Source organism: Pelophylax lessonae, assembly GCF_965119305.1.
Source record: "Pelophylax lessonae genome assembly, chromosome: 1".
In the NCBI taxonomy this organism is placed as follows: Eukaryota; Metazoa; Chordata; class Amphibia; order Anura; family Ranidae; genus Pelophylax; species Pelophylax lessonae.
In genome coordinates, this window is record NC_138768.1 from 439,283,295 (window position 1) to 439,298,635 (window position 15,341).

General features: G+C 45.1%; 1 protein-coding gene across 2 annotated transcripts in view; it reads left to right on the forward strand.

The window, feature by feature from the left end:
• Window positions 1–13,176, forward strand: part of RNF38 (ring finger protein 38) — a 443,031-nt gene extending 429,855 nt beyond the window's left edge. For both annotated transcript variants that reach the window (XM_082261799.1, XM_082261800.1), the window contains 3 exons: window positions 1,015–1,136; window positions 2,847–2,946; window positions 12,158–13,176. In XM_082261799.1, the coding sequence (XP_082117925.1) occupies window positions 1,015–1,136; window positions 2,847–2,946; window positions 12,158–12,220 (285 nt within the window). In that variant the 3' untranslated portion in view covers window positions 12,221–13,176. The remainder of the gene's footprint in view (window positions 1–1,014; window positions 1,137–2,846; window positions 2,947–12,157) is intronic.
• The last annotated feature ends 2,165 nt before the right edge of the window (window positions 13,177–15,341 follow it).

Consider the following 15,341-nt stretch of genomic DNA (forward strand, 5'->3'; position numbering starts at 1 on the left):
AGCTCCCCTTTATGGGGGACCATTTGTTTTGGATCTTTATTGGATGAACTGATCAAGGGTCTTACAGATGGGAAGAGTACTCTTCTTCTTCAATCCCCGAAGGGCAAGTCATCACGTAATAGACGGGGGCCTTATTTTATAGCCCACAGGCGGCCCTTTCGTGCCTCCGGCACGCAGGAGAAATTATCTAAGCAATTTAGGTCTTCCGGGGGTTCCAAGAAGACATGTTCGGGTAAGTCGAGAGCAGGCCAATCCAGACAAATCCCCGTCTGCATGAAGGGGCGCCCTCATCCGTAACTGGGCTGAAGGGGGACGTCTTTGCTTCTTTCCGGAACCATGGACCTCCTTGATTCAGGACAAATGGGTCCACGAACTGATCCAATCGGGTTACAAGATCGAATTCAGGTCTCGACCGTCGGGACAGAAGATTCTTCCCGTCCAATCTATGCCTATCTCCAGATCGGTTAGGGATCTGCAAGAGTTGGTACAAGATCTGCTGCCGCAAGGGGTGATTGTGCCGGTTCCTTCTCAGGAGTGCTTGCAACAAAACTGAATCCTATAGCAGAGTGAGTGGGTGTGTGCCTGCAGGGACTGCCACATAGGCGTGGTAAAGATTTTTCCTGCCTAGTGTCATACTCCTGTAGGGGGCAGCATAACCCAATGGTCAAGAGGAATATGGAGCTGCGTCTGTCAATGAACTTAAGAGAAAAGGATTTTATGGTAAGTCAAAAATCCAGTTTTTCTATGTGCCCTGTTCAGACCACAAAGTAATTCATTAAAATACAGTATTTTTCCACAGTACACTGGATGGCTCCACGGCGCAGTGCACCAAGCTGCTATGCAGGAACCTGAATAGAATGTACACTTCCTATATATATATAATTGTAAATAATGCTATGCATGTGCCAAGCGTGTGTGGGTAGGGTCAACGGTCCCCTAATATTTTACTCCCTATAATTGAAAATACATAGATACATATTTCTTCCTAACTGTCCTTAACTTCTTTTATTGTAGGCATTGCTAAATCTAGCTGAAAGGCTAGGTGAAGCAAAACCACGGGGATTAACGAAAGCGGATATTGAGCAACTTCCGTCATACAGGTTTAACCCAAACAATCACCAGTCAGAGCAGACCTTGTAAGTTTAATGTTTTCAAATGGAGATTAAAAATGTTTTAGCATGTCATTTAGAACATGGTGGTTGAATAGGTTTTATTTTCGGATGCTTTTCATTTGATTTCACCTAGTGATTCTTCTAGTTACACACTTTTGTCATAGGGTGACATTGCTTACTCACTGTACTTATCTGTACAGGGGCATTGTTTTCACAATAGGATAGGAAGAGTTACGACTACAGAATACCATCCCCTCTTCTCATAATACAGGGGGAAGTGTTCTGACAAAGAACTTGATACAAAGCGAAGTTCAGCACAGGAAGTTATCAGCAGGATAAACAGCTATTTTTTGCACATATTTCAGATAGAACAACGATTTCATTAGGATTTAAAAAAAAAAAAAAAAAGCGATGTGGATGTAAAGGTGTGTGTATGTATGTATGTGTGTGTGTAATATATATATGTATGTGTGTGTGTGTGTGTGTGTGTGTGTGTGTGTGTGTGTGTGTGTGTGTGTGTGTGTATATGTGTGTGTGTATATATCATAAATACACACATCTCTATCATGCATAATATTTAGCTATACCAGTGTTCTCCTTAGTAAGGGAGGATGAAGTAAATGGGTGACCAATTTGAACAAAGAACAAAAAAAAGCAGTGTAAAATTGCAGATATATGGAACTCCGAATTTCTATTTTAGTACACAGGCTTATGCATATGGCAGTCAGAGTCCATATTTGAAGACCTGCTTGTTAAAACCCTGAATTTTTGTATGGCAGCACGTCTGCTGTAGATCTACTAGGACAGGAAGGACAGAACCTGGGAGATGAGTTTTATAGGGGAATGTGTGACCCACAAAGTATGGGGCAAGAGTTAAGTCAGCATGGCTGTGCGGTTGTGTATTAGATAACATTTATTTTTTTTGTAAGAGGTTACCTCTACCTGATTCTGCCAATCTCCTGTGCTTCATGTAGCTTGATTTAGAACTCTCAGAACTGTCCTATATGTTCATGATGTACCAGTGCACTGTACCTAATTTAGTCCCTTTTTTAATTGTGCTTCCACAACTGGCATCAGTGACCCACCAACCATGCTTATGACCAGGAAAGCACCTGCTTTGTCAATCTCCCAGGCACTTTTCAATATCCAGCACCTGTATCAAGCTGATTCTGGTGGACATCTGCTAAACTTACTGAAGTTGAAACCTCAGTGCAGTTTTTAGCCAGTCATGAAAATGTACAGATGACTGTTTGAATGCTCCACAGATGTTATGTCTGCAGGGTAAGCTGCCGCCTCCTCCTAGATCAGATTTGGCAATGCAGCAGCAGGCGCTAGAGGAAAAATTCAATCAGGAGTTGACATGTCTGTAAAAGCCAGGTGGTGAGTGAAAACCGCACACCTTACGTAATAGTACTAGGGAGAACACAAGGCAGGAAGTTTGATGATGTCATTCTCCCAAGATACACCTAGAAGGCTCAACACCAATAACTGCTGGGGATAGCATTCTTTTATATGCATCTTCAAAGAGATTTTCAACCATGGCTGTGTTCTAGGGCCACCCATGGAACCATGCTTTGTTTACTTTTAGGATGTTTTTAACAAGTACAGTTTAACTGGATTAAATATGTCTTTGTTTTTTTGTTAAATTTGCCAATTTTTATTTATTTATGTCTTTGTTGTTTTTGTTAAACCAGTAGAAATTGTAACCTAACATAGAACTCTTTTGTTTCCTAGATGTGTAGTATGCATGTGTGATTTTGAGTCAAGACAGCTTCTAAGAGTCTTACCATGTAATCATGAATTTCACGCCAAGTGCGTCGACAAGTGGCTAAAAGTGAGTTATTTACAGATATGTATATCGTACGCTTTCAGTTTTGTACTTCTGAAATTAAATGTGTCCATGTTGGCCAATTTATGTTCAAGGTTGACTTACGAAAGTTTACCTGCTCCATTATTCAGTTGAATTACTGATCATTAAGTCAAGTGTTTCTAGAAAAGTATTTTTCTTTTATTCAGTAATCCATAATATATTTTTAGCTCTGATAACGTACACATACTTATCTCTATTTCCCTTGTAAGTGATCAAGTTACTATTTTAACAGGAACTCTTGGCTTTAATAATCATTGGTTCTACAGGACCTTTGTGTTTTTGCTTGTAGAAGCAGCTCAATGTTATCCTGTGTCCAAGGCACATTAGGACATTTAGAGACATATTTTAAGCTCAGCATTTAAAGGCAGAAAAAAATGTGGAACACTCCTAACTGCCCTTTACAGGGTTCATACGGTTCTGGAAAAGTTTTGGAATTTTTAGATGACACTTTCCAGGCCTGGAAAGGTCATGGAAAATTAGGAAACACACTAAGGTTTTGGAAAAGTCATGGAATTAAATTACTGTGGGGGAGCGGATGCTTAATTATTTTAATTATTTTATGATAATTATATTGCCACATACTGTATTTACATTTCGCTGTATTAGCGTCCTTCCGGGTCTGCGGTATGTGCGTGCTGTCATTGGCCAGCAGCACCCGAAGAGATTACCCAATCAGGCAGCGGGGAGGGCCGGCCGCGGTTTGCCTGGAGACACTGTGACTGGCTAGCAGCAGCAGTAACAGCCGGAAGATTAAGAACCAATGAGGCAGCGGAAGCGTCACTGGAGGGCGGGCCGGCCACATGAACGCGATGATGACGTGGAAGGGGGTGGTAACCGTTTCGGTTAGCACCCCCGCGTCATCACGTTCATGCGGCCGGCCCGCCCACCCTCCAGTGACGCTTCCGCTGCCTCATTGGTTGATAATCTCCTGGCTGTTACTGCTGCTGGCCAGTGACTGACAGTAAGGGCAAACTGCGGACCCGGAAGGACACCTACCTGTAACAGTGCTATATGCTGAATGTAAAAATGTCCCCCCTCAGTGCTCTTTAGCCCCCCCTCAGTGCTCTTTAGCCCCCCCTCAGTGCTCTTTAGCCCCCCCTCAGTGCTCTTTAGCCCCCCCTCAGTGCTCTTTAGCCCCCCCTCAGTGCTCTTTAGCCCCCCCTCAGTGCTCTTTAGCCCCCCCTCAGTGCTCTTTAGCCCCCCCTCAGTGCTCTTTAGCCCCCCTCAGTGCTCTTTAGCCCCCCTCAGTGCTCTTTAGCCCCCCTCAGTGTTCTTTAGCTCCCTCCAGTGTTCTTTAGCCCCCCCAGTGCTCTTAGTCCCCCCAGTGCTCTTCATCCCCCCCCCCCTCATGCTTTCTGGCACCCCCAGTGCTCTCCAGCTCCCTGGCTCCCCCCCTCTGTGATTTCCAGTTCCCCCAGACAGTGCTCTCCAGTCCTCCCCCCTCTCCCCTTGTGCTTTCCATCCCCCTGTTTTTCCATGCTCCCCCCCGCACCTTCCAACCCCCCTGCAATGCTTTCCAAACCCCCCCTTAATTCTCTCCAGTCCCCCCCCCCCGTGCCCTTCAGCTCCTCCAGTGCTCTCTGCTTCCCCTGTGCTCTTCTATCATGTCTGCAGTCTCTGACCTTCTCTTGTATCATGTCCGCAGCCTCTGACTACCTCCTGTATCATGTCCGCAGCCTCTGACCACCTCCTGTATCATGTCCGCAGCCTCTGACCACCTCCTGTATCATGTCCGCAGCCTCTGACCACCTCCTGTATCATGTCCGCAGCCTCTGACCACCTCCTGTATCATGTCCGCAGCCTCTGACCACCTCCTGTATCATGTCCGCAGCCTCTGACCACCTCCTGTATCATGTCCGCAGCCTCTGACCACCTCCTGTATCATGTCCGCAGCCTCTGACCACCTCCTGTATCATGTCCGCAGCCTCTGACCACCTCCTGTATCATGTCCGCAGCCTCTGACCACCTCCTGTATCATGTCCGCAGCCTCTGACCACCTCCTGTATCATGTCCGCAGCCTCTGACCACCTCCTGTATCATGTCCGCAGCTTCTGACCACCTCCTGTATCATGTCCGCAGCCTCTGACCACCTCCTGTATCATGTCCGCAGCCTCTGACCACCTCCTGTATCATGTCCGCAGCCTCTGACCACCTCCTGTATCATGTCCGCAGCCTCTGACCACCTCCTGTATCATGTCCGCAGCCTCTGACCACCTCCTGTATCATGTCTGCAGTCTCTGACCACCTCCTGTATCATGTCTGCAGTCTCTGACCACCTCCTGTATCATGTCCGCAGTCTCTGACCACCTCCTGTATCATGTCCGCAGCCTTTGACCACCTCCTGTATCATGTCTGCTAAATGTACAGTGTGTGTCGTAAAACGTTTGACATTTCGAACATGGGAGAGGCAGCGCTGTCTAGCCACGCTAAAGGTGCAAAGCACCAGTCTGCAGCTGCGTGCTTGACAGCTTCCAATCCGATCGGTGGCTTTTTCACCCATGCGCCTGAAGGGACACTGGCTCCCAGCTGCGGCAGTGGTGCTTCCATCTCATCCACTGTAAAACAAGGGACCATTTTGAGTCACACTGTATCCAGAAACGAAACCCTAACTGCAGAGGTACTGTACACTACAAAGATTGTCATTTATTTTAGTAAAAATATGCTGGGTGTGACATGGATTTTCTTCTTATTTAACATGTATACATAGACATTTCATGAAACTTTAGGTCATGAATATTTACGTGAAGTCATGGAAAAGTCATGGAATTTTATTGGTGAAAATGTGTATGAACCCTGCCTTTACAAAAACGCTCTATCAAGGAAACTGGCTTTTTTTAAGCTCAGTGTGCATGAACCCTAATGATTTATGGTCAATTTTATTTTGGATTCTTGTAAATGTTTTGCAAATTTTAGAAACTGATCTTTTATAGAACGGTTTCTCCCATTTGTAAAACATCTTTATTTCTCTTTGTTCATTTATGGACACCGCTCCTGATTCTTATGAACCATTGGGTTATACTGCTCCCTACAGGAGTAGGACATTAGGCAGGAAAAAGCTTGACTACACCTATGGGCAGTCCCAGGGGGTATGCACCTACACTCAGCTAAAGGCACTTAGTTTTTTTTTCTGCCTAGTCAGGAGTAAGGACCTACCTAGTTCCTTGAGATCTCTGGTCCTGGCAATTTTTTATTCTTTTTAAATGAATTTTTTTTTCCCTATCTTTGTTGTTTTGTTCCTGTGGAAATCCACAATCAATTGCCAGGCTGGGTGACAAACTGGATGCGCATACAACCTGGCCTCTGCCTGAGTCGCATCTTTCCTCCTGGCTGACAGTAACCTACATTCTGACGGTGATCTGTCCAGAGCGGTGCCCACTCTGTTCCTCGTATGATAAGTAGCTGTCCCCCTTTACTCCTGGAATGTTTTGGGGTGGATGTGGGCCCTCCCGGGTTCCCTTCCTTCCCCCCCCAGCCCCTCTAAACTTTCGGTGGTCGCTGTGGGTCTTTCGGCTTTGCCCCCATCCCTGGGTGAGGTTATGAGCTGTCTTTTGCCACATGCTCTAAAGGGGGGCTTGTTGGAGTTGGTGCTGGCCGGGTTTTTCCTGGTTCAATGGGGGATTGAGCAGGGTTCCCTGCCACCCTGGGGGTTGGTGACTAGGGCAGGGATGCTGTTCGGCTGGGGGAGCAGTGGATGGTTTAGCATCCACGGGTCCATGCCTCATGCGGCCGAATCTGGCCATAAATTTAGGCTGCGGCTTTGCAGCCTACTGGTCGGAAACTATGCGGGGCGGCCCTTGTGAGGGTGGCTGAAGTCTGCTAGGCCATGCAGTCAGCTTGGCGCATCCCTTGGAAGTGGGTGGCGCTCAGGGGGCGGTTCATTTTTTGATGACAGACTTGCCCCCCTTATTATGTGGACCCTGCCCCTTTTTAGCGCTGTGGGACCATCAGGGTACCCTGCCTACATGTCGCGTCACGACGGGGGGCCTGCTTTTTTTTTATGCGGGCGTCTATGGGGGGGGGGGCTCGGAGGGCGACCCCCCCTGTCCCCTTTTTGCGAGGTCCAGTAGGTGGTCCATTGGTGGGCCCTTGGTTGACGTCCCCCTTGCGAGATCGCAGTCGGTAGCCCTCTCCTGATTGGTACATCAGATCCTGAAATTGTGCTCAGATAGCAAGGATGGTTCCTCTGCTCCTGTAGCCCAACATGAAAAGGCGCTGGTTGATGCACTGTTAGTGCGTGTCATTTTAAAAATGGGAGGTTGTGGCTGATGCTGCATTGGGAGGCGGCGGTCCCTTTCTGCGCCCACATGCCCTCCAAAGCAGCGCGGTTGTTCCTCTTCACGCTTACTTTGACAACATTGTCACAAAACAGTGGGGTTGTCCAAAACGCAGTGGTTCCTAAGCTTTTTTTGCGTTTTTGCCTTGCAGTATCCTTATGAGGATTAACTGCTTAAAAGGTGGACGGTCCCACCTGTAGGGGACTCATCGAGTTCGAGGATGAATAAAGCTGCCTTCATCCCACCTTTACAGATCCAGCTGATAGGACGGAGGCTCTGGCCCACCATATGTTCACTGTGGCAGGTTCGGCAATTAGGCCAGTATTTACTATTGCCCTGGTGTCGCAAACGCTGACCGAGTGCGCTAAACTTTTACACCAGGACCTGGAGGGGAAACTGCTTCCCCCATGTCTTGCAGAGCTGGCGGATCAGTTGATCCAGGGGCTACAGTTTATCTGTGATGCTTCTTTGGATGCGGCTCCTTTGATTTCTAGGCTGTCTGTATTAGCAGTGGTCCTTCGATGTATTATCTGGCTGAAATGCTAGTCTGCGGACCATACTTCTAAAAAGGCCTTATCTGATCTTTCCCTTGCCTGTTTAGAGCTTTCTTGGATGACATCGTTAAGGATCTCACGGGGGGGGGGGGGGGTGTACCCTTCTTTCGCACCCACCAAGGGCAAGGAGCCCATTCTCCTTGGCTCATGATGTTTTTTTGTCCCCTGTATCTGGGTGGGGAGTCTTAGCTTGTTTCCATGTACCTCCCTGGTACAGGACAAGTGGGCCCACAAAGTTTTTCGGTCAGGCTACAAGATTGAGTTCGGTCTTATCCTCCGAAAAGGTTCTTCCTTTCCGTCCTGGGCTTGTCCCCAGGTCGCTTACAGGGTCTCTTTGGGGCAGTGCAAGACTTGTTTAAGAGGTGATTTTTCCGGTCCTGACTTCTGAACTTTTTCAGGGGTTTTTACTCAAACCTCTTTACAGTTCCCAGGAAGGAAGGCAAGGTATGTCCGATTCTTAACCTCATGCCGTTAAACTTCTTTGTGCGGGTACAGAAGTTCTGCATGAAGTCCATTTACACGGTAGTGGCATCCCTACATCAGGGGGTTTTCTTCTCACTTTCATCAACATCAAGGACGCCTATGCGCACATTCTAATATGCGCTGGTCACCAGCGCTTCCTCCGTTATGCCTTTTGCGGAAAGCAGTATCAGTTTGTGGCATTGACCTTTTGGTCTCGTCTCCGCTCCTTGGGTCTTCACAAAAGTGTTTGGTCCTGGTGCTGGCATTGTTTGAGTCAGCAATGGATGGCGGTACTGGAGTACCTGGGCGATTTTCTGCGAGGAGTCTCCGACTGCTCTGATGGATATCTGGAGATTACTATGCGAACTCTGAGGGTTGGATTGTTTGGTTGGATTCTAAACCTTCAGAAGTCTGCTTTTGGTTATGTCCTAAAAAAAAAATGGACTATCTGGGTCTTACTCTGGATTCTGCCTCAGCCAGAGTGTTTCTTCCTCTGTAGGAACTCCAGACATTTGCAGGAGACAATTCAGCTTCTGTTTTTTAGCAGATGGTCATCCCTCCGGGCTTGCATGCAGGTGCTGGGCCTGATGGTGTCCACCTTTGAGGCGGTCTGTTTGCACAAGAGATTCTGGTGAAATGGGACAAGGATCCACAGTCTCTAGAAGTGGCTTCGTTCTCTGGCACTTCAACAGAGTCCAGACTGCAGAAAAATGTACTGGAACTCTGAGCAATAAGACTTGTCTGGCTCATTGGACAATTCGTAAAAAAGTGGGCTAGTCCACCAGTGTTAAACCCTCCTGTTTCCAGGTTGAATAAAGCAACCATGATTCCAGGACTCGGCTGACAAAGCAGGGCCTGTGGCCCTCCTCAGCCCATAGAAAATAATTTTGTGCTTCTGGCATGGGAAATAAGGGAAATGGATCTTTTAAATCTTTCCCGATTAGATTCCAAGCAACCTTGGTCTGGTAAGCCTAGAGCTAGCTTCTCCGGACCAGCAGACAGACTCCTTCAGCATGAAGGTCTGCCCTCACCCATTATGGGGATGGGGGTAAATCTTTGCTGGTTTTCAGCCCCGTGGAAGACTTTGGTGAGCATCAGAGATCTGCAAAATGTTTCCTTTGGGGGGTACCCAGGAAGGGGGGAAAAAGCTTGTCCTTTTTCAGGTTTTTTTTTTTTTAGGTCCTGAGTCTCCTTGTGTGGATTTAATTCCTGCAAAGGTTCAGGTAATGTCTGAACTACCTAAGGTCCCCCCCTATCCCTGTCCAGGGAATTGATTTACCTAGGTCTGATTCTATTTCTGACCAGGGTGGTCCTTCTGCTGCACAAATTTAAGGGACCACAGGCCGTGATTCACTAGCTGCTGTTACGCAGATCGTTCTCTCTCCCATTTTGCATACAGGTTCTGAGTCTGGTGGTATCCACCTTCAAGACAGTTCTGTTTGCAGTCTTACATGCTGCTCCTTTAGCAGGTTCAGTTCCTCAGGAGGATACCGCAATTGGTGACGAGGTCACGGTGTCTGCCGGCAGAAGCCTCAGTTCCTGCGAGGAATCAAGAGTGAGGATCTTCCAATCATCCTGGTGGCTGTAAACGTCCCTTGGAGGCTTCCTCTCAGAGAAGACCAGTTGTCCCAAGGGCTAATCTACCTTCCTGCTTTATAGTTGCTGGTTTTATTGGCTTCGCTATTGAAAGCCAGGTACTGAGGGATAGAAGTCTGTCTGGATTAGTGATCCCTACTATAGTGAAGGCGAGGAAGTAGTCTTCCAGCAACATGTATCACCGTATGAGGAAAGCGTACATTTCTTGGTGTGAGTTGATTGACGCTCATCCTCGATCCTTTTCTGTTGCTCGGATCCTAACCTTTCTTCAACAGGGCGTTGATCAGAACTTGGCCTTAAGTACCATCAAGGGCCAGATTGCCTTGGCAATCTTTCAGCAACCCCTAGCCACGCACTCTTTAGTTTGTACCTTCATTCAGGGGGTTTGAAATGTGGTTCCACCTTTACGGTCTCTTTTGCCGCCATGGGATTTAAATTTAGTGTTTTTGGTTCTCCAGAAACCTCCATTTGACAATATTCTGGAGATTCCCTTGCCTACGTGATAACCAGAAGGTGACATCCTTGGTGGCTATTACCTCGGCCCGCAATGTATCGGAATTGGCGGCATTATCCTGTCGCAGTCTCTATTTAGTGGTCGATGGGGATAATGTGGTTCTTCGCCCCGTCCATCAATCCTGCCCAAAGCTTTCTCTGACTTCCATTTGAATGAGAACAGTGTTTTGCCTTCCTTGTGTCCCATGCCGGCTCATCCCAAGGAATTTTCTTTGCATACCTTGGGATGTGGTTCATGCGATTTGGGTGTATCTGCTAGCTGAGTCCTTTTGGAGGTCACACTCTATCACTTTTTGTGGTTACGGACGGACCAAGGAAAGGGCTGTCCGCTTATTCGGCTACCATCTCCAGATGGATCAGACAGACGGTGACTCAGGCCTATTCCATTAAAGGTCAGGTTCCACCTTTCCCTGTCACAGCGCATTCTACTTGGGCGCTGAGTGCTTCTTGGGCCTTCCGTCTTCAAGCTTCAATATCGCAAGTTTGCAAGGCGGCCACTTGGTCGTTAGTGCACACCTTCACACAATTCTATAAAGTAGATACTTCGGCATCTGCAGATGCTTCTTTCGGCCACAAAGGCTTGCAGGCTGCTGTTTTAACCACATACTGTCCGCCCACCGTCAATTGACGGCGGAGCGGTGCAGCTATTGTTCTGGGATGCCGTCCTATGACGGCGCACCAGAACTGCCTGTCTTGCTTTCTTTTTTTTTTTTTGTAAGAAATGAAAAAACCCAACGGTGATTAAATACCACCAAAGGAAAGCTCTATTTGTGTGAAAAAAATGAAAACATTTTTTATATGGGTTCAGTATAGCATGACCACGCAATTGAGGTTCAAAATATGACAGCGCTGAAAATTGGCCTTTCAGACGATGCTCCCGTGACCCGGTTTAAGTCTCCTGTGTTTAGCTTTGGGTTATTTTTCCCACCCCTCGTTTTCCTTTTGGCACTGCTTTTGGATGTCCCACTAGGTATGATGTATGGAGCGCGGTGTCGGTCGATGGAACCAAAGAGAAAATGGGATTTTTGTACTTACCGTAAAATCCATTTCTCTAAGTTAATCGACACACAGCACTCACCCCTCTGTAGAGTTCTGATATTTCTAAAACTGCTTGCTTTTAACCTGATTACCTAGAGCAGAGAGGGGGTTTATATACCAGCTGAGGACGGCCCATGGGCATAGCCAGGTGTTTTTTGTTCTGCCCAGTCCTACTCCTGGAGCAGGCAATATAATCCACTAGTTATGATTTATGGAGCTTGGTGTCAGTCGATGAACTCTGAGAAATGGATTTTACGGTAAGTACAAAAATCCAATTTTATTATAAAGGTACTCCGTGACATTTTTGTTCCCAGAACATGCTGGGTTTTAATTAGGAATGTTGTCTGCTTGCTTGACTGCTTCTTAACAACTATACTTGCGTGTCAGTATCTGATATCTGTCCCAAGCATTCAGTTGTGTACATGTAGCTATCCAGTTGGCTGCAGCACTGATCAGTGTATTCTGATGCTTTTCTATTGGAGCTAGAAAATTCTAGGATCACAGAGATGTCTCAGGGAACAGAAAGAAAGAACTTCATTTCCCTTGCTTCACCCTAATCTAAAAATTCTATACTCTGCTGTTAAACTTTTACTTGTTGTAACTAACCGTAACTGGTACAGGACTTGGAGAGTTGAAAGCTAGTTATCCGTCCATTTTTAGAATGTTTAAGTTTTTTTGAATTGCACATAAGTTTATTTCTCTTAACTAAAGGCTTCTTGTCCTGTTTTTGTCCTCTAGGCAAATCGTACCTGCCCAATATGTCGAGCTGATGCTTCAGAAGTACATCGTGATTCAGAATGACCAATGTCAGAGCACAATTCCAGCTCGGGTGTTCCTAGTCGCAGAAAAAAAAATATCCATTGAACTTAACCCGTGTGGCTTCCAGCCTATTCTTTACACAAAAGGGTCAATGGACCTCTTTTTGCACTGTGTGATTTAATCAATTATAAAGCTTCTAATTAGTCTTCACAATTATGGGATTGTTATACTAACCGTGTGATTGGGACTCCAAAGATTATTATTTTTTATATTCTGTAGCTTATTTTGTGTGTGCACTAACATTCCCTGGTTTTCGTGTGATCATTCCGAGTGTTTTTTTTTTTTTTTTTTTGCTGCAAGATTACCGTGGATGTGATCTTTTAGCATGTGCTTTTATATTTAAACGAAGATAAAAAAAAAGAAAAAAAAAAAAAGAAAAACAAGATACAGTGGTAGCTCCAAACAGTTTAGCAATCTACCTTGTTATAGAGCCTTCAGATACTGTGAGAGCAGGTGAGTGGAATGTGTGTGAGTGTGTTTGTGACAATGCTTTGCGTGGTTACTTGTGTCGAGCACAAGAGCGTGAATATGTGTGGTTGAGAACCTATATACCAGCATGTACTAAGAATGAATGTGTGTAGTATTACCTATGCTGCAATGTATAATCTTGTGTGTTATTTAAACAGTACTAGTACTGTACACTGGTTTCTTTTCTTGTGTTTGCAGTTGCACACTGAATGCTGAGGGTGTAGCAATCTATAGGCATTTCATTACCCTGCCTCCTCTGTTTTGTTGTTCACATATTTACCACTGACTTCTTTATGTTGTGCTTCTCTGTGCCACTGCTGGGAAAGGGGAAAAAGTGCATTTGCAGAGAGACGAGTAAAATTAACATTGCGGTTGCTTAAAAAATTTGTTTCTAGTCAAATGATTTCCATATTCCTCTTGTGCATGCAAAGTGTGTTGTATATGAACTTCTGTCTGAGAGAGCAAAGAGCTTCTAGACATCATAGTAACTACAGGAGCTTGTCCAAACTGGTCCTTTAATGCTTTTACAGGACTATTTTTTTTTTTTTTTTCTAGTTTGCCTTCTAGGATAACCGGTTAAGCTTTTAGACTCTTACTGGTCACTGACTGATACAGCTGTGATATACCTAAAAGGTCTAGAAAGCAGGGCCTTACTGTGGTCCAGAATCAATCCATATTTGCAAGGCAAACCTTTACTTAGTACATGCTACGATGTTGTTTGTATAAAAGTACAGAATATCCTCTTCTTTGCTAAGTGGTATCAGCCTATCATGGTAGTGAATGAAGATTGCTGTCCCACGTTGCAGATCATGTAAGCGAGCCACAGACTTGCAGAAACAGGGCATGTACTGCGATTGCCTTTCATTTCTGTTCTAAGATGATAGTACTTGGCTACGATAAATCTGTCCATTTATGCTAAGAAAAGTGCAGCTTGTATTTAGAGGCATTACACCTCATCCGAAAAGGCACATTCCACACAATTCAGACATTTTGTTTTCATTTTAAAGAGTAACTCCTCTTTTTTTAAGAAAACAAACATTCCCCATCTGTGTGATCATGACATTGCAGGGATTTTAACAAACTTTCTTGCAGATTCCTACCTGTTTATTATTCAGAAGAAATAGTCCATATGCAAAATAAATGTGCATGTGTTTTTTTAATTATCAGCTGCTGCACCTGCAGGGTCTTCATGCCTTTTAGACATGATTTCCCTTCGGAAGTATTCCACCAAAAATGACATTTTTGTTGCATTGGATTTGAATTTTAGTGCAGACTTCTGGTTAAATCGGCCAATCACGCAAGCAGGAAATTACATTTCTAGTGGGCGCTCGGTACACATATTGTTTACAGAAAACCTCGAGGTATGCATAACATTTTACAGAAAATTACAGAGCTGCAGATTGAAAAGAAAAGCTCATTTTTAATACCATTCAATTACAATATGACTCTTGGCACGATTGTGCTCATATATATCTTTTTTTTTTTTTTTTTTTTTTTTTTTTTTTTTAGTTGGCTATTGGCTATTTTTTCCCCAACAAAAGTGGAGCTACCCTTTAAAGTAATAGTTTTATCACATTGACTTCTTGAAACCTTTAAGGACTCCAACAGCAGGATAGAACACTGGAATTCTAGTGCGACATAGACTAGCATGGAAAAAATCTATCCGGAGTCTACAAAACATAGAAGAAGCCAGTGGATCATTAACCCACCCAATGTTGAAATATTTGTTTTGGGTGCACTTTTTCTTTAAACAGTTACTGAATTTTAGTTTTGGAGTACAGTTAATTCTAAAGGTTGTCATTCATAGATTTCTTTTGTTCAGCCTCTGTTCTTCCACCCTCACTAAACAGGATAGATGAACGAATCTCCCTGCTGGCTGTTGTATTCTGACAGCTGGCACCTGCGCCTTAAAGTACACCTGAACAGTAACTGCAGGTGACTGGCTGCAGTTGCTGTTTGGCCCCCAATTTTCTGCCCAGCTCCTTTTGATTTTCACATGAAAGTTTAAGCTGGGTGGTTCTGCCCAGGCCCCCCACTGATCACATTTTGGCTGATTCAACAGGAAATTAATTAAATTTGGTCCATGTGTGGTAACTAGTGATACAATCGGTAAAATCTCTTGTCACTACGGGGTAACTTCTAAATCTAAACTAACTTCAGGCTGTTAAACAAAAAAAAAACTATACTGACACTTCTGGCAGACTGTTTTCAAATGCCACCACTTTGCTGCAACCCGACTGCTGCAGTTATTTGACCCTTCCAGCCATGCAGAATACCTGCTCCCACTGGCTCATTTTGTCCTGTTGTGATATCCGAACCACCAACAGGAAATATAGTTAAACTGATTTTTTGCTTAAAATGTATAACCTTTCAGGACAGTGATCTTGTACACACTATAAACAAACTTTTATAAACTGGCACCAGAACAAGCTGTTTTTCTCCAGGTCATCCTGTGTCAGCCCTCCTCCCCCATAACCCAGGGTTTCATTATGCATATTTCAAATCGGAGCTCTTGCCTAATTCCTTTTGCCTGCCCCATCTCACTAATGGTCAGTTAAGCCATATATGACATTAAAGGGCAGGCCAGAGCTCTAAAATCGGAGGTGCATGCTGATATTTGATAACTGAGGCCTAC